The sequence below is a fragment of the Halictus rubicundus genome, chromosome 9 (assembly GCF_050948215.1).
Source record: "Halictus rubicundus isolate RS-2024b chromosome 9, iyHalRubi1_principal, whole genome shotgun sequence".
Classification (NCBI taxonomy): Eukaryota; Metazoa; Arthropoda; class Insecta; order Hymenoptera; family Halictidae; genus Halictus; species Halictus rubicundus.
In genome coordinates this window covers 16,826,988-16,848,155 of record NC_135157.1, presented here as the reverse complement: position 1 = coordinate 16,848,155, position 21,168 = coordinate 16,826,988, and the positions used below count along the sequence as shown (strand labels likewise).

The following is a 21,168-nucleotide window of genomic DNA, read 5'->3' as shown; positions in this document are numbered from 1 at the left end:
GTACATTAACATTTCAGAGACATCCGCGCACCGTCGCGATTCTAACGAACGCTTCAAAATTGATTACGCGGCGATCAAGGAGCAGCTTCTAATAGGAGTAGCTCTTTCGAGTAACGCATTTAACCATTTCCTTTGGGATTATTGTGTAAAATACGGTCTCTAAGTTCTCTTCTGGTGCAGCGCAATTGCCGAAGAACTAGTTTAATTAATTTCATTATTTTAGTCAGTAGACTGTAGATTTTCTGCATTTCTAGGACACAAAACACAGTAAAAAGGACATACAAAAATTGCGGATATTAATTTTGTATTTACATGTGTAACGAACGCTTCAAAATTGATTACGCGGCGATCAAGGAGCAGCTTCTAATAGGAGTAACTCTTTCGAGTAACGCATTTAATCATTTCCTTTGGGATTATTGTGTAAAATACGGTCTCTAAGTTCTCTTCTGGTGCAGCGCAATTACCGAAGAACTAGCTTAATTAATTTAATTATTTTGGTCAGTAGACTGTAGATTTTATGCATTTCTAGGACACAAAACACAGTAAAAAGGACATACAAAAATTGCGGATATTAATTTTGTATTTACATGTGTAACGAACGCTTCAAAATTGATTACGCGGCGATCAAGGAGCAGCTTCTAATAGGAGTAGCTCTTTCGAGTAACGCATTTAATCATTTCCTTTGGGATTATTGTGTAAAATACGGTCTCTAAGTTCTCTTCTGGTGCAGCGCAATTACCGAAGAACTAGCTTAATTAATTTCATTATTTTGGTTAGTAGACTGTAGATTTTACGCATTTTTAGGACACAAAACACAGTAAAAAGGACATACAAAAATTGCGGATATTAATTTTGTATTTACATGTGTAACGAACGCTTCAAAATTGATTACGCGGCAATCAGGAGCAGCTTCTAATAGGAGTAGCTCTTTCGAGTAACGCATTTAATCATTTCCTTTGGGATTATTGTGTAAAATACGGTCTCTAAGTTCTCTTCTGGTGCAGCGCAATTACCGAAGAACTAGCTTAATTAATTTAATTATTTTGGTTAGTAGACTGTAGATTTTACGCATTTTTAGGACACAAAACACAGTAAAAAGGACATACAAAAATTGCGGAAATTACTTTTGTATTTACACCTCGTCTCTCTAAATTTTCTTCCGCATAAAAATCTCTATTAATTACCATCGCACTGTAACACCGTACAACGTTGTAACCAGAGATTTGACGAACTGTAGAACCTTTCGCTAAGTCGAAGACATTTCCTCCGATAAAATTTAATTTCTTCCCACAGACGGTTCTTAAACGAGAGGTAAAAGTTCGAACGGGATCGCTTTACGACGAAAGATACCTCTTCATTTCGATGACCGGTCGTACCAATTTAATTTCGAATCGAAGACGTAAAAGTATAGTCTTCTCCCGCTGCCGGGCACGCCGCGAGACGTCGCGTTTCCGTCTTCGGAATTTAGGGTCGCGATTACGAGCCCGGAACCAATAAATATGAAATAAAGATTAGCGCTGTCCGATAACGAAGTTATTTCAGAACGGACGTTCGTTCGGCCGATCATCCGTTATTATCCGGGGACGATAAATACCACCAAGTATTACACGCCACGAGGGAAGCTAAGCGGATTCCCCTCCCCCGTTATCTCCGAAGTCGATTTCCTTCGTGATACGACCGCCGCGACGTCAAACTTGTGCACGTTCGAATCCCGCAACGATGCTCTCAAAATGGCGCGATTGCCGATCCGGGGTGAAATTAAAATTACAATTGTGTCATCATAATTATGCTCCCGTCCATTTGCAGTGATAACGATAAACGTAACTTTCCCAAAGACGATTCCTAATCCTAAACGATCCTAATCGCGAATGGACCAGTGGAACACGTTTCGTGTACTCCAATGGAAAATACTCGGTACCTATCTAGTTCATGCGGTATTTGTTTACAGCCGTAGGACGAAGCGTGTCTTCGCAAACATTACACGACCTAACGCTGGTAGATTAATCCCCGGAGGTTTTGGATGATCCTGTACACGATATCCAGTATCTCTTGGTCAGGAAACGTCCAGCATTCCGTCGAATGGACCGCGTCGGATCGTTCCACGGGCGCAAGCCGTCGTTTATCAGCGGCGGTCACCAGTTAATAGTTATTGTGTCGGCCGCGATGTAACGCGTCCGACTATGGCCGAATAGAGGGCCGCGATAACGCCGATAACGTCGGGCGTGTCGCTGATAATTCAATTAGCCCAATTTTCCGCGGACCAGCGAAAAGCTGGACTCGCAAAATTCGTGTCCGTTCGTTGTAAATTATCCGTTGAAAACAGGACAGTTTCGCGGGGTTTCTTGGGGTCGTGGAACTGTCTTTACAAAATTCAACTGAACTCGTTAAACAACTCTCTCTTCTCTTCTGCTAGGTCCGCGACGTGAAAATTTTTCAATTAACTCCGCCGATTTTATGGAAATATTCCAGATTCCAGATCGAATCGAATCGGAGCCGCGTCGAATTAACGCTCCCGGGGTCGGATGTATAACAGAGGATATTCAATTAATCGGGGAACGAGCAGTCGCGTGGCTCGGAACGCAATCGTCGTCGGACTTCTCCAGCTGGCCGGTGCTTGCGCGAACCCGCCGTTTCGCCGTTTCACAACCATAAATCGCCGTCGGCGACGCCAGCCTGTTCGTTTCGGACTCAATTATCGAATCAGCCGCGGAAGGAATACGGAAACGAGTGTCGCGAGACAACCCTCCGGCTCGACCGCGGCGCAATTTCAAACGTCGACGCGTCCATTATCCCCGCGATTAGAATTCCCGGGCGTCGCACGCTCCCGTTCCGCTGGTAATCGGCGGCGAGCAGCTTTTTTGCACCTTCCCCGGCCGTGACACGCGTCATTAACCCGCACGCTCCGCTCATTTTAATTACCTGGTAGAACGCTCAATCTCCTCGGTCTACATTCTGCGCGAACCGGACGCGCCCTTATTCGCGGACTCGCCTCCCCTCGACTGTCTGCTTGGAACGTTTAGCGTCAAAAAATCAAAGTAATCGTTCCAGCGAGAAATCCAAAAACTATACCGCATGTTATTAACACGTTGAGCGCCACGTCAGCCATCGGTGGCTGACAGCGTGCAACATGACATAGAACTATAAAATTTACACTGTTTTATGGAATGACAGAAAATTTATTTTAAATTTACTTAATTTTGACTGATTACAGGATTAATGGATTTCGTTGAAACACGGTAAACATAAAAACGGTTCTCCTTTACGGGTATTACAAAATGTGACAACTCGCTTAGTCTTTTTCCTGGCCATTGCTCTACCATCTTTTGTTACATTTTGATCATAACATAATTCACAATATTTTCGTACTTCAAAGACTTTTCCCGGTTTTCTTTGGAGTTTGTGTTGTTGTTTTTTAGATCTTCTTGCAATTCTGTTCGATGGAATGTCTTCTTTTTCACAACTCGTAAGGTGTACTGCTAATTTTTTTCCGGAATCCAGTAATGTTAATTTTCTGCTTCGTAATATCTTTGCATAGAATGTAACTATTTACGACCGTAGTATTTAATAACAATTCGAAGGCTGGTTTTCTATACCATTTTATGGTCTGAACGTAAACTATCTTCTACTGCGATAAGAGACGGGGACTTCCTTAAAAATCAGCGCGGCGCTCAACGTGTTAAGTAGAACAATTTCCGTATTTCGTTAAAACGGCGCGCGCTAATGATGCAAATGGACGAACCGCAGCGGAGGAATAGTCCACGGAAAGAATCCCATCGGAATTGGAAGTTTCCCGGGGAGCCGGTTCGCATTTCTGTAAAATAGGGCGGAAATATTTTCGGGGCGCAAAACCGCAGGCTCTCGGTGCGAAACGGGATCGCCCGGAGTCCGGAAAGTTCGAGAGCCCGCCGATTCCCTGGCAAACGAGTCGAACGTTAACGGCTCCGTCGAACCGATTCGAAGAATTCGCGGGAGAGGGACCGATCCCAGGGAAGGGAAGCCAGCCAGAATTTACGACAGCTCTGGGATATCTTGGCGGCTCGGCGACACGCGTCCAAATAGGTTGTTGCGCACCGATTACCGTCCTCGTCACCCCTAATCTACCGTAGCTCCGGAGCTGATCAACCGAAAGACGCCTTCCGAAAGCGACGCCCGCAATTACCCTGAAGTGGAATAGTCACAGGATGGTTTTACTACTTACACGTTCGTTTTCTAACACTTAACGTTTTTATTCTCCACAAATATATACGGGGTCATCCGTTTTTAAACGGCCAAACGTCAACCAGCTATAGAGGGCCCCAAATGGAACAACTTTCACCCCTAACACTTTCTTTGATTCGAAGTTATTTCGTTCAGTCTCCACGGCGCGCCCCATGTCGAAAAAACCAAGATCCAAAGGTCATACAAAAAAGTTGACTGAATAAAAAAGATGCCCCTATTTATTTTAAACCAAACGAAGGAAAAATCGTCAAGATACATAATTGCGGTCCTAATATATTTAATCTTAAGTGAACGCAAAAAATGACGGGTTTTTGCAATTATCTAAAAATCAAGTCCGAATCAAAAGAAAGTGTTAGGTGGGGAAGTTGTTCCATTTCGGGTCCTCTGTAGCTGGTTGACGTTTGGCCGTTTAAAAACGGATGACCCTGTACATAGAATTATACTTGGGTAGCGCGGCCCGAACCACAGAGAAACGCTCGATCGCCGCGTAAACTTCTCGGCTTTGCTTCTACTGAACGCCAAGGGTGCGTAAGATTATCCGTCAGTCTTCGAGCCCTGAGAGTGAGGTTATGAATTAGCTCCGACCGCTAATTCCGAGGGCTGTATATAGGGCCTTAGAGAAAGGCGGGCGAAGTCCCAAGCGAGGGAAAACGGACTCGTGAACAAAGGGTCCTTTTCCGCCAACGGAAAAACTATCGGCCTGCACGAATCTGGCTACCAGACTCGTACCTAACCTTGTGGGAAACCCAGGAAATTAGGGACCGGGTAGTTTGGAGGTACAGTCATGGCCGAGGCCAGGCTGCTACAACCCCCTCGTTATTCTTTCCCCGAAATCTCTGTTTTCCAGAGAAAGAAACACGTTCGCTGTCGCAGATATGACTCGGAATTGTCGCTAAAATTGGTAAAATTAATTGTCTGAAATCATAGTACGCAGGTCGTTCCCTTCCCCGGGCTCGTTCCCTTCGAGGGAAGGGAAGTTCCCCGGGTCACGAAACGCCGAGGACGATAACGATCGCCGTGAAGGTAACGAGCAACCCTGGGAGGATCTTCGTTTCGATAAATTCCGGGAACGACCCGCGATCGGCTGGGGCCGAGTTCATTTTCGAGGGCTGTGTTTCGATCTGGGAATCGGCGAGCGGAAGGGTTCGGGGGAGGGGGTAAGTTTGCGCGATAACCCGGAAATTCGCTGAGAGGTTCGATGCGCGTACACTGACACGGAATAAGGTGGAAATTGCCTCGGAGAAAATCAAATATCCTCGGTATTACGAGGAGCACGACTTAACGAGAACCTACCAGGCGTGTGTGCGGATGCGTGTGAGTGTGTGTACGGTTATGGTGTGAACGTACGAGAGGTCGAACGAAAACGAAATATGGATGAGTCGCATTCGGCACCCGGCCGAAACGATTTATCGAGACCCGATTCGGTTAATGGTCTTTAATTGACTCTGGTAATCGGGCTTTCGACGTTCCCGACGAGAGCGCGGGCCTTATCGAACTCGAACGACTCGATAACGATCTTTCGATTCGACGGAGCACGTCCGAGCCTCTCGCTTTAATTTCCTCTCGAAAATCCGGAAACGTAGACGACGCTGAAATATCGGCCGCGGAAAAGCTTCCAGAAGGAAAATCTGGTTTACCCGAGCGTGTCTAGCAGAATTCCCGAAAGAATTATAGCTCTCGTCGGCCAGCCAGCGAACTCTCCTCTCCTCTCGTCTTCTCTGGTCCCGTTGCGTCTCGTCGCGTAGCTTGCGTCGCATCGCGTCGCGTCGCATAGCTTTTCAATTTCCGTTGGCAATTTGCATAACCGAGAGCTCGGTGGCGGCGTGGAAGCGATTTACTGTTCGCGGCGAACGCGACTCGCATAATTCCACCACACTGTCTCTCCCTCTGCATCTGTGCAAGGGTGGCGAACGCCGAGCAGCTTCGTACATTTCCTACGGTCGACCAAAGGACAAGGGATCCAGCGGTCTGCGCTATGCGTCGCGTGCCCACCGCATACGGTTTCCCCATAGGGCGCAGACGTCGTGTCCCGGATATCCTGGATGTCTTCCACCCCGTAACGCGATTACGGAAAAGGGAACGAACGCCTCCGAAACCCATGACACCGTTGCATCTTTTATTATTTCTTTGAATCCTAAGGTATAGCTATTTATTTTCTTAACCCTTGGGACTCGAGCGGCGCACAGTGGGCAATTTGGACAAAATCGGATTCAAAATCAAGGAACTTTCGGGAGGAATTTTTTTTAAATGAAAGCTGCAACTTTGTAGAATATGGGAAAAATAGAGAGATTGTGGTACGAACGTTTTTTAACCTCGAGAAATTTCGTTAAACGCGCACAAATTCGAGAAAATTTTAGTTTTTCCAATACCACGCGCGGGAAAAAAATTTTTTTTTAACATGCTATACACCATTTCCCATAGATTTTTTCACGCTGATTTCAAATCTGGTCTCAAAATTTGTCTACGACCTCAGGATTGTGACAAAAACTAATGAAATCATTTTTTCGTTGAAATGATTGGATGGTAATAATCTCCCTGTTTTTCCCATATTCTACAAAGCTGCAGCATTCATTTAAAAAAAATTTCATCGCTCTACCTCATTCCTATCGAAAGTTCCTTGATCTTGATTCCGATTTTGTCCAAATTGCCCACTCTGCGGCGCCTCGAAAAACTGCTAGCCAAATATTTTAAAAATTATCAAATTCTAGAAATATTCTAGGCCGGAAGAAACCTTGGTTTGGTTCGCCGATGAAAATAGCTCAAAGGGTTAACAATTTCCCAAAGTTGAAAACTCGCGAAAATCCTGGTTCAATAATTTCATAAATGCGATCGGTAATCACGGACAAAGGATTTCTTGGCCGAAGGCTTTCCACTTTGAACAACGATCGGGCAAGTTCGCCGAACGCAGTCAGGGGAGAAATCAGACGGCAAGCGATACCGCGAATACTCCCGGCATAGTAAATTCCAGCCGGTTCCGGATTGCCAATGGAATTTTCTATTCGACTTGCTGTCGGGAGAGCCGCCGTTCGAGATCGGGCTTCCACGAAGTTGAACCGATCGAACGGCGCCGCTTTTGTCCTCGAAGAATGAAACGTATCGGGACGAGGCGGCCGTGCCCACGCGCGCAACAAACGTTTAACGCGGAACCGTTTATTATCTTTCGTTGCCGGGAGTAAAAAAAAAAAAGAAGAAAATGTAGCTCGTCGTTCGTACATGCCACCGTTCGGTGCAACGAGACGAGGTTCACGGGCGTCGTTGCCGAGTCGTTATTCCTGTATCTTTGGTTGCAGCTACTCGTAAATCGCCGACAACATTTTTATGGAGTCGCGCGCGCGATAAAAAACCGGCTCGCTTTTTAGGCTATTATTCGGACGAAGTTCTCGCGATAGCCACGCCCGAATTCCCGAAAATCTGGGCCGTCCTTTCCGACTTAACGTTCTATCGTCGCAAACAATGACAACGCGAACATGGCCCTGGAAATAAAGCCCGAACTCGAAGCTTCGATTCCACGGACGCGAGGACATTTCGCAGATACCCATAACGCCCAGCTTTTCGGCTGGAAAGACTCCCGCCCTAACACGAATCATCTAATACACTGAAATTCCGCGATTCGTCCGGCCGCGAAAATGCTCGACTCGTACCACTAGCACTCGAACCGAGACAAGGCGACTGTTCGTCAGGGGTAAGTTCTTTTAACGACATCTCCATGGAAAGCAGCCTCCACTCCCATCACTCGAGCCCCATAAAAATGCCGGCGGGCGCGTTCGCTGTTAATATAAACTCGCGGCGAAATTGCGCGGAAAGCGTCGCACCGGAAAACACGTAAACAAAAACTCGGCCGTGCCGAGTTATTAAGATACACCGTGGCCGCGCGGTAAATATAAATTTGAACGTGAAACTTTTCCGTGCCGGCGATTCGAATATCCGGTGTGTAATAACGCCAAAGGGGGTGCGGAGAACCGATTTTCCCCTCGGCCGGGGAGGAGAATTTCCTTGGAGGAACGCGTCGAGCAAATTTTTGCCGAGTCTGAACGACCGACACACAGCGGAACACAGGCGTTATTTGCTCGCGTTTCCGCGGGCGAGGGAACCGTGGCGTCACGGAACACCGTTCGCACGTGTAACCAAACAGAAAATATTTACCCGGAGAATTACCGAAACCGAACCTCCGCAGCCCGGGCAACTTCTTCCGTTCGCTCCGAGAGAAACAGTTTCCTTCCGCAGGGAATCCTGACGGTTGCGGATTAAACGTGTAACAATTTTAAATGTGTTACAATGTATTCTACCAAAATTAGTAATACGGCACGCATGCAATCCTTTTCTCTATTTTTGCGTCGAGTATTCCCGAGCTCGAAGCGGACGTTAGAGTCCATAAAGAATCAGACACTGGGTTAAAATTAGTTTTCCATTCTTTCCGGAGCGCAAAGCTTGTGGAACCTGGCTCGAGCGAAAGGGACGAGGAAGATTTCCGGCGCAGTGTCTCGGTGATCGTTGTTTGTAGCGAAAAATGCGAGCCGGTGTTCTCGTTTTGCGTGCCCCTCTGGACGTTCGCGAGTCAACTACGATGCCCGGGAGCTTCTTATTGCGCGGAACAATGCCTCTCGCGATCCAGCTTTGCTAGGAGACGCTGGAGACAGAAGCGACGCGACGCTTTGCAAAAGCCAACCTCTGTTTACGGCTCGTTTGAAACGCGTCGTTTATCCCTGGAAAAATTAACCGGCGGTAAACGAGCGACGACTGTGTCGCGGGACGCGGCGTTATCGTCGCGGCCGTTCCTATAGAAATTGATGGTGGACGACTCTGAACGCCTCGGGAAACCTTTGTCGTCCGGACGGAGAATAATAGGGGGAAACAAGAGTGTCCGAGGAAGTCAAGGAATTCCGTTATTTAGGGATACAGTTTGAAAGCAACGGAAAGATCACGCGAAGGAAAGGACGAAGAGAGCGAACGTAGTCCTAAATCAAGCATGGGGAATCGGCGAAAGGAAATTTGAAAGCGATTTTAAATCTATACGGGGTAGAGCTATGGGGCTTCAAGGAGAGAACAGAAGTAGAAAGGGTTCAGCTGAAGTACGTAAAGTGGACACTTGATTCGGACGTGCGTACTCCAGGATGTTTGGTGCTGGAAGAAACAAAAAGGGCGAGGCTTAGAGTAAAGGCAGGAATTAGGGTATGGAAACAGGAGTGTCCGAGAGAGAGAAGTTTTCGAGACCGTTGGGCCAACGTGGACCGTTGGAATTCGAGACACGAGCATCGTTTCGCGATAGCCTTTATCCTCGAAAAGACGGCGTTGCCTCTTTAACGAGGACGCTGTAAAAATCGATCCCGTTGGCCCAGAAAAATATCGCCATGGGAAATTGTGCTAGCCTCGACGGAGCGACGCTGTGCGAACAACGATAAAGAAACGGGGAAAATCGCGTCGGACCCTATCGATTCGACTTGCAACTTTTTTTTTATCAGCGTCCCGGCAGCTTTACGGGTCGAGATTTCGGGCCGGTTCGAACCGATCGCGAGATTAATGGCAGCCATCGGGGCTATCGGGCTGCCGGAGTTACTTTAATCTCGACGGGGGATACGAACGCGCGCGGCCGATCCCGAAATTGTTTCACCGTTACTCGCCGTTATTTCGACGATAAGTTTTGATAACCGCGTCAGCTGCCGGATTATATTTTTCCGGGGGAACTATTATAATAACGTGGGCGGGAACCAACTTTCGACCCTCGAGCCGCGCGCAAAAACCAGTTCTCCGACCGGGCAGCTTTCGAAATTGCATCCGCTGTTATTCGGACGCGATTTCATCCGTCACGGGGAACGAGAATCGCATCGATCGAACCTTTTCTTCGCCGCGTTTTTCCCGGAACAATGCTGCCATCGGGAAAAACTTCTGACCGGCCAGCTTTCCCCCCCCCCCCCTGTTCCGATAAATTTCGTTGCCTCCGCTTCCTTCTCCGGCGCCGGGAACTTTCGGAGCAAAGTTCCCCGTACCTCCGACTGAATTATGTCGATTACCGACGCGGCTCTCAAAGCCGGGACGCGTCCGTTCTTAGGAAATCCGATCGTTTTCCATTTTTAGATAAGGTTCCCCACGATTTCTCCACGACAGAAAAATCCTTACTATAGAGAAACGCTTCCGGATCGGAATGAAAAAGAATTCTCGGGCTGCTCAAATAATTGTTTATAAATTCCTAAAAGACGGAATTACTGTAGCAGACCAAGCTTCCCGGAGTAAAATAAACGACTCCCGAGATAAAAATTCCCAAACTACAGTTTTTCTCAAACGAGAAGCGACAAAGCGATGACTTAAACTCCCCCTAATTATGCGTCGCACGGTGCCACATATTTCATTTCCACCGAAATTTGTGCCATCAACGTCGAAAAGTGATTGATTCGCCGCGACGGGCGCACCGAGGTGAATCGATGTCCGGTTAGGAAAGAGCGATTAGCATCGCCGCGATCCTTTCTCTACACTGTGCGCGGCCGTTCAAGGCGAAACGCTGCACCGTGACGACGGGATTGCATCAGAGAGGGATCGCAAGTTTCATGGTAATCCGACGGTAGACCGGCAGCCATCCGAACGCTTTTGTCCGCGGCGGAGTACTCGCGCGAGAGTCGTTACGAGGAAATTGTGGGCACCGGGCCGCCGTGATGTTCTAGACGTGCTCGCTGCATTGTCGCCTCTGCAACCGAGTGGCTGCACTCCGCGAATGGAAACCGCGAGGACGAAACCGAATACCGGGCTCGAGCGTCCTTCGTTGTCGCCGGTTAGCGCTGGATCTCGCTGGAAGGTGGGAAGAAACCTTGCGGAGGCAGATTGGGAAGGAAATTGAGGAGATTAGGCTAGGTAATAAGTTTCCAAGTAACGTCATTATCTGGTAAGTTGCTATATCAGTTCCTATACAGCGTCCGGTTAATTAGGCATGGTCCTTCGTCATTTGATACCGGGGCGGGAGTTTTTGTGTCTCGCTGGGACAGCGTGCGGTTTCATTTTCTTTTGTTCTAGGAGACCGGGGACGAGAAAATACTTCGATGTATTAAACAAGTTGAATTTTTAGCCAACAAAATCGGGTTCCAGGAAATCGTGAAACCAATCGTCGCCAATTCCAACGGGAACGTATTCGAATGCAATTAAACATATTTCGCCCGTGGTGCTTCATTCGCAGAACTTGATATTCCAGGGGAGATATTAAATTATTCAGGGTTAACCGATACAGGGTTAAGTAAGCTTTCCGGTAAATGAATAGTTCTGGGTTCGGTCTTGAATTAGAACGCGAATTTACGGGGCCGGCCGACATTAACATCGCGGAGCAATAATCGTGAACAAAAGCGATTGGATTACACGGTGCTCGGCCGGATCGTGCACGCGTGCTAGGAAGCATAATTTCTCCCGGGTACATTCGGTCTATCGAGTGCGCCCTCGACGCGGCGATTCGTCGATTGGCAGGATGGAGGGGGAAACGAAAGAAAGGGATGGAAACGTTGACGAGAAGAACGGAGTGGCGGCCCTCTTTCCGAAAGGCTTCTCGAAAACCGGGGCGTCCTTGTCCCAGTGACTGCGTGCTCCCTCGAAAACCATGCGCAAATTTATCGAAGGTTATGAAAGTCGAGAGCCGCCGCGCCGAAGTGACGAGGCGGAAGGATTACTTATGCGCGGTTTGTCAAAAGGGGAACGAGACACGGAGCCGATCGCCGAACGATGCCCACGATTTTCTCGTCAAGACACTTTTTCTTAGGAGACTGTATCTTTTCTGTCGAGCTTCGACGCATCGAGCGCAAATATATCGATAACGGCGCTCCGCTCGCTGGAGACGCTGCTCGAACGCGCTCAGCCGCCTATAACGCTATCAAAAAATTACTCGTCGTACTCAGAAGAGTCTACGGAATCTCTCCGTGCAAAAAATATTTCCGTAGCTTCGTCGGTTGGAGCACAGAAAATTCGAAAAGTCGGAAAAGCCATCAGCGAGCTAATGGCGCTCGCCTCGTTTCAAAAATTATTTAACACTAGGTTTACGGAACACTAAAAGTGACTATTTCACATTGCGTTGTAAAAATAAGAAAATTGTAGTTACTTAGATTGATCAGCCATTTTTATTGTAATATGTGCGCAAAGAAACGAATCTATTGAACAATTCTTCACAAGTGCGTCCTTGCTCTCTTAATAATTGTAAACTTAGAAATCTCGAGTCTCGCAAATCTAGTGTTAAATATGTTTAAACGTTCGTAACGTTATAAAAACGTATACCGTCGTACTCGGGGGAGTCCATAGAACGATCGTCCGTCTATTAATTAGCATGTTTCAGCGCAGTTACATCGCTATCTTTTCTTGCTTCTCCGAAGTTCGCCGATAAATATGTCGGAACTTTTTACGAGCGACCTAACCGATCGCATTAGTTTATCCGCTCGGGACCACGTTCGACACGATCGGCTGGGAAAGTTCCGCGTGCGTTTCTTCCTAGTTGCGAGTTAGGGGAGTAACGCGTCGACCTGCTCGAGGAAAGCCAAGTTTCGCCTGATTTTCGTTCGCGAATTTCCGAGATGGTGTTCGCGCGTCCGGATAGACGAGCGTGTGACGGTAAGCGAATCACTCGCTTCGCGAGTGTCTCGGTTCAAGAGATTACAACGAGGGCAACGCGTTCGCGTCGGCCCGCGTAAGAACAGGGCCGCGCCGCGCCGAGCCGAGCCGAGCCGAGCGACGACGTTGCAGCGGGCAAGTTAAATTTGAGGAATAGCTGAAACTTGGCTGAGAAGCGAGTTAACACGTTCCACGGATCTGCAGCGTACGTTGTTCGGGGCAACTTGTTCCCGGGGGAAAGGGGGGCATGTTACAAACGTTCCCGGGGCCGAGCAGGAATACTTGGCGCAGAATTCGATGCTGGCCTGTCGCGAGGCAACGCGCGGTGATCCATAGCCGTGGAAATGAATTTTTCCCCAACCTCGACAATCCCCCGACGCGCAATTGTTTTTAATTAAATGCGCCCTCCCACAAAAGCGAATCGACTATTCGCTTTGTCTTTAGCATTTTCAGGTTTCGCCAGGCACCGCAATCGAAAATGTGAAACGTTCAAGAGAAAAGTCTGAGCTTTCCGCTTCGTTCCCAGAAGCGTTTCCGATCCCTTCGCTTGCCAGAAGCGATCGAAGTCAGAGGGTGAAGTTGAATATCTCGGTGAAAAAAAATCGCTCGATAATGAATGAACGCTGATTTTATACGGGAAAGCGACCACTATCGACTGGGATAAATATAATTCTTCCGAAAAATTTCGTTCGCGCCAGGCAACGTTGCAAAGTTGAACACAGTTTTGAAAAATGCCCGTGCTACGCACTTGGTCAAAACGTTCCAACTTTCCTGGAAAGCGATGCAGCTGCAATCTTGAAGAGGCATCCTAAAGTACAGATTCCAAGCTTTAGAACCTTGTCTGAATGCTACCGATACGATCATTTTTGCCAGAGTTATGCCGACTTGAACTAAGTTGTCTCTTAACGAGGAGAAAAATTGTTTCGATTCGCCCGTCGGAGCGATTCCAAGTTAACTCGTTAAATGTTGAGTTAAAATTTGTTGGCCGGTTGTCGGGGAAAGGTGTAGAGGGCAGGTGGCGCTTCGAGAATCGAGGCTCTCGTTCGATTTCGATCCTGAAAGGCACTTCCGGCGACGTCGAACGCGACGCGAAGCGACGTCACGCAAATTACTGGGTGGGAAACGTAGGTGTGACACGATACACCGTCGGACCCGGCTTTTAAGGGGGCAAATTGCTATCGTAAACTACGAGTCGAAAGTTCCTCGGAATTACGCGGGCGGCGGCAGCTGTCCCGCGTACATGCTGCGCGCCGGCGAGTATAAATTATTCGTTCGGTTGAGTAGACGGTCCGCTAGCGTGATACGGATAGGCCAGTAAAAGAGGCGGCCACGCGGCTGGAATTATCACCGCCCTGTAATACCGGTCCCGCGCCAGGCGTCTCTCGAGGTGGCGTGGCGTCGCGACGCTGGGTTATCGCACTAGTCTCCACCGAAACGAGCCTGGTTTTTCTGCCCTTTAACGGCACACAGGCTGTCTTTAGGAATTGATCACGGGCGAGCTAAACGACCCGGAGCGAAAAAACTTTCCGCAATCTATCCGCGCATGATTCGACGTTGCGGGCAAATTTTTGTAGCGTGCTGCTTCGGACGGAGCCTGTTCTAACCAGCGTTCACCGCCTACCGCTACCGATCAGAAGATTGCGTCAATTGCACGAAACTAGTAGACTCGTTTCCTTCTTCGACGATTTCAACCCCTTAACTTGTACGCTCGAGTTAATTCGAGCGCGCTGAACAGGCCAAACTGTGCGCACTCGGGATAATTCGAGCTGCGTTGTATTTTATGCTGCTATCATTTTTCACACCCGAATATGGTCGAGAATTGAAAACAACAATGTGAAAGCAAAGAAAGAAAATCTGGGATTGTAAGGAAAAAATGGGATTGTAAGCTATAACACTTATTTATTCAAGAATAAAATATAGCCTTTTTCCGTGGAACAAAAGCGCAGTATACCAAAATTCTCCGCCAAAAATTGATTTTTTTTTCAAAAAAACTGTACGTTAAGGGGTTAATAACCTGAACAGAACACGTTGACGTGCTTAAATACTCTGATCGTTAGCAGCGTTTGTCGAATTATTCCTGAGACGCGCGAGCTCCTTGGAAGCGCTATCGATAGGGGGTTCGAGAGCGCACACACCGGGCTGTTTGCGAGAATTTTCTCGTCGGGGAACATGTATATTTAAGCAGGGTGTTTGAGGGTTGAACGTCTCGGAGCGATCTCGTGTTTTCGCGACGCGTTCGCGTCGGTCTTGTGTATTCTAGCCGCTTTCGCGGGACTTCCGGTTCCGTGGCATGCAAGAGAGTTCCCGAGGAGCGCGCGGCACGCGGTCGAAGAGGGGGTATCGATCATCTCGAGGAGCAGCCGACACGTCGAGAAGCTGATAACCGAACTCGAGACATCTTGACCCACGAAAAATCTATACGGCGAGGCTCTGCTCGAACTGGAAGCGGCGCGGAACGCGGAATCCGGGACGGCGAAACGGAAAACGGTTCGGCCAGAGATTGTTTCCCTGGCAGCGGGGCCGTTAGGCTGTTGCGTACGCAAAGGTCGCCGGCAAATTGTTAATAAAACGCTCGGCGGACCTTAAAACGGCTTTCGAACACGTAACCGGCGTTAGAGGATCTAGTTAAAGGTCGTTTAAGTTTTTAATAGCGCCGTTTCGAGCGGCAGGAAAACGGGCGTGCAGCCTCGGGAGAAAGTAGATTACGCGGCACGTAAATCATATCGTAACGCGACCTAAACAACTTTGTACGCGTCGAGGAAACGCTAGAAACGAAAGCCGTTTTCCACCTTTACGAGAAACAAAACGAACCCGCGTGCCGCTTGACGTCCGATTCTACTTAATGCCGCGATTAGGATTCCAGATCGTGGAACGCTGCGACGGATTGGAAAATCGATTCGCTTTTCTCACGTCGTTAACACCCGTTGCCCTAAAAATCACGTCTCCGAGACGTCATATCGTTTCCGTGGCGATCGATCACGTTGCTCTCTTTCCGACACTTTCTTCCCGCTTATAATAGCACTCCTCTGCGTTATTCGTACGAGTTTCCTGCTTCGGAACCTGCTATTTCTGTAAGTATCCCCGCGGTGGGAAAGTTCGTTCTGCTCGAATAAAAATGGAAAAGTGATAAACGAGTGGAACGAGTCGGTCAGAGGCGGACTTTACGCGAAAGAAATTAATGGGTCAAAGTTAGAATTATTTTGGCACGCTATAATCGTCGAAACTCTTGTCTTCCCTTTATCCCTTAAATCGGGCTCTTCGAGCTTTCCTCTTTGATAATTAAAAATCTGTGCGCTTATCCGAAATCCGCAATTTTCTGATTCTCGCTTTCCTTATTTCTCGTTTGTTCACTCAGTTAATTTCCGTGATAAAAATTGTGCAAAATAGATACAACACGCTTTCAATGTTCGGCAGGTTCAACAACTTGTCAACTGGTTAACCACGAAATTAGGTCAGACGATTGTTGACACGCCTCGAAATACGTTCTCCGTCGCAATTTTTGTGGGGAGCCGAGTTTCCACGATGGGAGTAGGGCACGACGCAACGGAAAATCTTGCAAATACGAATCGTTATTTATAGGCGGGCAGATCTCGGATAGAGTCGGCTCGCTTCGAAGTATCTAGACCGGAAACTGTTCGCGATTCTGTGCGCGGTGGCGTGGACAGGCCGCTCGGAGGATTCTTTTGCCGGAAAGGCTGGATTCCGCGGAATAAAATACGGTCGCGTGCACCTACGCACCTTGAAGAACGACCGGAAGAACCCGGTGGGGAAAGATGCGCCGTGTAATTTCATGGTGAAAATATTGCGCAATTTTTTTTTTTGCAGTACCGTCCAACGGGAAATCTGATTACCGTGTGCGCAACGTAACGATCTGGTATCAAGCTTGTTCTACAAAATTCACTGCCGGAGATACGAAACAATTTATCGCCGTCTCATTTTCGTTTTATTCTCCTTACTTTTCGGAACGCGACCATTTAGCCCGACTGTAGCAAGATATACAGTCGAGTTGCCCTAACATTTTCGACTGAAGTATGTGCAACTTCGCCTGATAAGTATATAGAGTTCCATTCCGAAGAACATTATGCCGCGCGCTATACCCTCCGGGGACGATATCGGTGTACCATACACTCAGTATATTTAACCCTTTGCGCTCAAAGCTATTTTAACCCTTTGCACTCGAAGCTATTTTACCTCCAAAAGGAAACATTTCTTCCGACCTAGGATATTTCCCTTCTACATATTTGTTTTCATGTTATACATACGAAAATGATGCAATTTACTCGTACAACACTGAAGTGTTTAGTCATTTATTGAATACAAATAAATTTAATAATGCAAAACATATTTTGAATAATGATACAGCAATTTTTAGTGGCGCCTTACAGTCACCATTCGAGTCCTAAGGGTTAACTCCGAAACATTTCTTCCGACCTAGAATATTTCCCTTCTATATTTTCGTTTCCATGTTATACGAAAATGGTACAAAGGTACTCGTACTGAAATGTTCAGCAATTTATTAAATACAAACAAATTTAATAATTTTTAGTGGCGCCTTACAGTAGCCATTCGAGGGCTAAGGGCTAATTGACCATATGTCAAATTATTAGACACGATACACTTTCATACTTTGGTAAAGCATCAAAGTAACATCCCTAACGTAGTACTACAGGAAGAAATCGACGATCGAGTAATAAAGTGTGTAAGATTGTCTTTAATAACGTTCAACGTAAAGAGGGAAGCATCAATCCAGTGCTCTGATTGTCCCATCGAGCGATCCTGTGACCGTACAAAGTGCCATACACGGGTCTGCCCATTTTCCGGACGCGGTGCATTGAAAATCGATATTTTTGAACCGGTTTCGCTAGTTGCCAAAGGGCGCGGGAGCCCAGTATCCGCAGGCATCACGAAATCGCAGGATTAGCATTTCGCTCGCGTGCTGCGCTCGGCATAATCTACCGTCAGATCGTTTCATCGAGTTGCGTGTAGCAGTTTTTCGGGAACGATATCGCGTCAGAAGCTGCAGAGTCGTTCGCGGGAAGCTTCCCGTGGAGAAAAACGTCTCCGAAGAGATGGAGGCGTCTCTGTAAAAGAGACGGAAGAAACCTGCTCGCGAGAAAGTCCTCGGAAAGTCGAGGACCGTGTGTAAACCGCGCTCATTGAAAATCAACCGATCGAAATGGACGAGATAGCGTATCGTTGCTCTGTAGGGGAGCGTATTCCGCAAGCTCGCGACTTCCCGTTAAGCTCGTCGTCGCTTGCGGCATCGGGAGAGCGTCGCTCGAACCGAGCCGCGTTTTATCGCGATTTCCATAAATTCTCGACGAGCTTCCCGCTTTTTTCGATCCTCGAACGGATCGCGCACCTGTCGCGTGTCGACCGGGCGATGCTCGATTTGCTATGCGCCGACCGTTTACCTTTCGTTTCTATTTTTCCCCGCTGGTATTTTTACGCCCTTTGCCGGCCCCGCCGATCGATTGCACACCGCCGGCCCTCGAAAACCTGTCGATATGTTTCTTTCGTTTTCACGCTCGTTTCATCCCGAATATTATTGTCGTCGCTGACCCGCAATTTCGGGGGCTGCAGAAATGCACGTGTTGCGGCGACGGAGTCCGCTCGACCATCAATAATTTTATGCATCTGTCACTACAATTGAGCAAATGCTTGAAATAGTGAAAAAATTTTAAAAATTCTGACCACGTGTTACCTCCAGTCTTATTAACCCTTTGCACTCGGCGATATTCTCATTCTAAAACTAAATTTTTCTTCCGTCTTAGAATGTTTTAATTGTATTCGTACGAAACTGATCCGATTTACACATATAACATTTAAATGTTTAGTAATCTATTGATCAAAATTTTGTAATGTAACAAATATTTTGTAATATATTTTGTAATTTCTTTGAAATAACGCCACAACAATTTCTAGTGGTGCTTCAGAGTCACCACTCGAGTGCTAAGGGTTAACCTTTTACACTCGAAGCTGTTTTAACTCCAAAAGGCATTCCTTTTCTGCACATGACGTTTAACACTAGAACTACCGAACCAGTCGAAATGACTGATGGATGATTTCTTCTTTCCCGATTACTGAAACTATGAAGACGCTTTCACGAGAAATTGTTTAACATATCTCTTCTTTGGAGTACATCTTACCATAAAAATCGTATGGAACTTGAGCACATTCAATCTTGCTGTTATTATAAAGGGATAAGTCGAAGTCACGTTTAGGGCTCGGTAGTTCTAGTGTTAATATAATTATGTGAACATCGTTTTGAAGAATAGCGTCGAAATTTTCTAGTGGCGCCATTCGAGTGCTAAGGTTAACGAGGAGAAGAGGAGAATTTTTTACTCGAGTTCCATATCTTGCAATTGATTCAGAATATTTTTCTCAAAGAGCAAAATCTTTTGTTGGAAGGAGATCGCTGATTCTGTTGGTGCAAGTGCGCAACCTGTACGATCGTAAAGATCATTTTTACGAAGCGACACGTCCGCTTTTAGTGGCCAGCAGGTTAAATGCGGAATCGCGGACGTGACAAGCATGAGGCGATGTAAATTCTTTTTTGCGTGTTGGAAATAGTGAATAGCTATCGCGAAAGAGGATGGTGGGTGGGGAGGGTTGGATGGAAAAGTACGGCGGCGACAATGGGGCGAAGCTGTCGGTACTCACAATAGGTTTTGCTCACGAGTCGATTGATGGTGTCCTGCTTCAGCTTGCTGTTCTTCTTGCCCATGTTTCTCGGAGGGGTTCCCTGTGGACGGTGCTCGAACGGTGCTGGTCCCTCTCCTCCTGGATCGACTGTGCTCGGCTGTTCTCGGCACCGGAAACGGTCTCACCGCTCGGCCCGCATCTTCCGCTTCGTTCAAAGATTCTCGGAATTCAAGCGGGCTCGGAGCTCTCGCGGAAAACCGCTCTCGAAAACCTGAAAAACCTCGGCGGTCGCGGGCTGAACAGGCTCGGAATCCTTTCGACTAACTCTCCGCGGGATTCCAGCGGCGGAAGAAGCCTCGAGCGAAGTTAAAGAAGGTGCTTCTCTTCTCTCTCGATGACTGCGGGACAGTCGATGTCGCCTAATCTATCGAATAGCCGAGAGCTTCGGGGCGCGTCAGTCCGTCCTCGATGGCCGTCTAGAAAATTTCGAAAGCCGTCGGCTGAGTGCGGTTCTCCTTCGAGCGGGGAACCGCGAGGGATTGCTCCGCGAATGAAATTGCTCGCTCCGGATTCTCCCGGGGCTCGGTTTTCCCTCTCGTGCGACGAAATCCGCGGAATTTCGGAGCCCGTCCCCGCACGAACCGGAGCTATTATAAGCCTCGCAAAAGGTCGGCCGGACTCTGACTGGCGACTGATAGCCCCGAGAAACTACCCGTCGCCGAGGACTCGAAATGTCACCGGATTTATTAAATGAATCACCGCCGCCACGGCCGCTGCTCGCAACAAAACCCCGGAGCCGTCCCTTTCAAGACGCGCCGCATTTATTCAGCGCCGAGGAAAGTTTCGCCCCGACGCTGGTATTACAGGATCCTGCTCGTTAATTATGTAACGCGAACCGTGGGGGAGCTCCCCCGGCGACGGGCGCGTGAGGTGTTTCGCAAATATACATGCGAACCTGCAGGTGTTTTTCAAACGCGTTCTTCGCACTAATCCCTTGTCCTATCATTTATTTCGCAGACGGAGTTCCTTGTCGCTGGAATGGAGGAAAGAGGAAACGGAAATGTTGCGTTCTCGCAGAGTGATTGAACGTTGCGCTGAACAATGGCCGAACGCGCATATCGTGACACGGTGAAGTTGACGAATTACTTTAACAATTAAAAAATTCTTGCAATTTCTTTAGCTCCGCGGTACCAGCGTTTCATTCGTTTCGTGTTCTTTATTTTTCGAGACCCGTCGCGTCGGTTTTGATTGGACGTTTCCACCGTTAATTTCTTCCGAGCGTGCGATGGGCGACGCGAAAATTTTCCCGTCGCGATTCCGATTGTTTGATAAAACGTCGGTTGGACTCCCGGTGAATGGGATCGCGGAAGGAAGCGAATTGGCATAAGACGCGCGTACGCGGGCATGTTCAAGCGCGCGGATGGATTATCGTCGGCCGGTGGCCGTGTGCGAATAGAAAGTAAATCCCGCGAACGTGGGACGGTGAAAAACGGACGCGGAAGGGCCGAAGGGGAGCGGGGAAGGGGGTTTGTCGTTGATAAATGGACCGAAGGAAAGCGGGAACTCCGGATCACGGGTGAAAGAATTAAAGCAGCGGCCCGATTGTTCCGAAGTTGAACGTGATCGACGATTAAACTCCGGGAGGATGATGGTTGAAAGACGCTTTTACACGGCCTCGCGGGAATAAAGAAAAAAAAAAAAAAAAGAAAAAACGAGAGGAAAGAAGCTTCGAGGAAC

General features: G+C 47.8%; 1 protein-coding gene across 2 annotated transcripts in view; it reads right to left on the bottom strand.

The window, feature by feature from the left end:
- The window catches only part of LOC143357378 (frequenin-2), a 37,599-nt gene extending 17,901 nt beyond the window's left edge, over positions 1-19,698 (bottom strand). For both annotated transcript variants that reach the window (XM_076793823.1, XM_076793824.1), the window contains exon 1: positions 19,450-19,698. In XM_076793823.1, the coding sequence (XP_076649938.1) occupies positions 19,450-19,513 (64 nt within the window). In that variant the 5' untranslated portion in view covers positions 19,514-19,698. The remainder of the gene's footprint in view (positions 1-19,449) is intronic.
- Between the last annotated feature and the right edge of the window lie 1,470 nt (positions 19,699-21,168).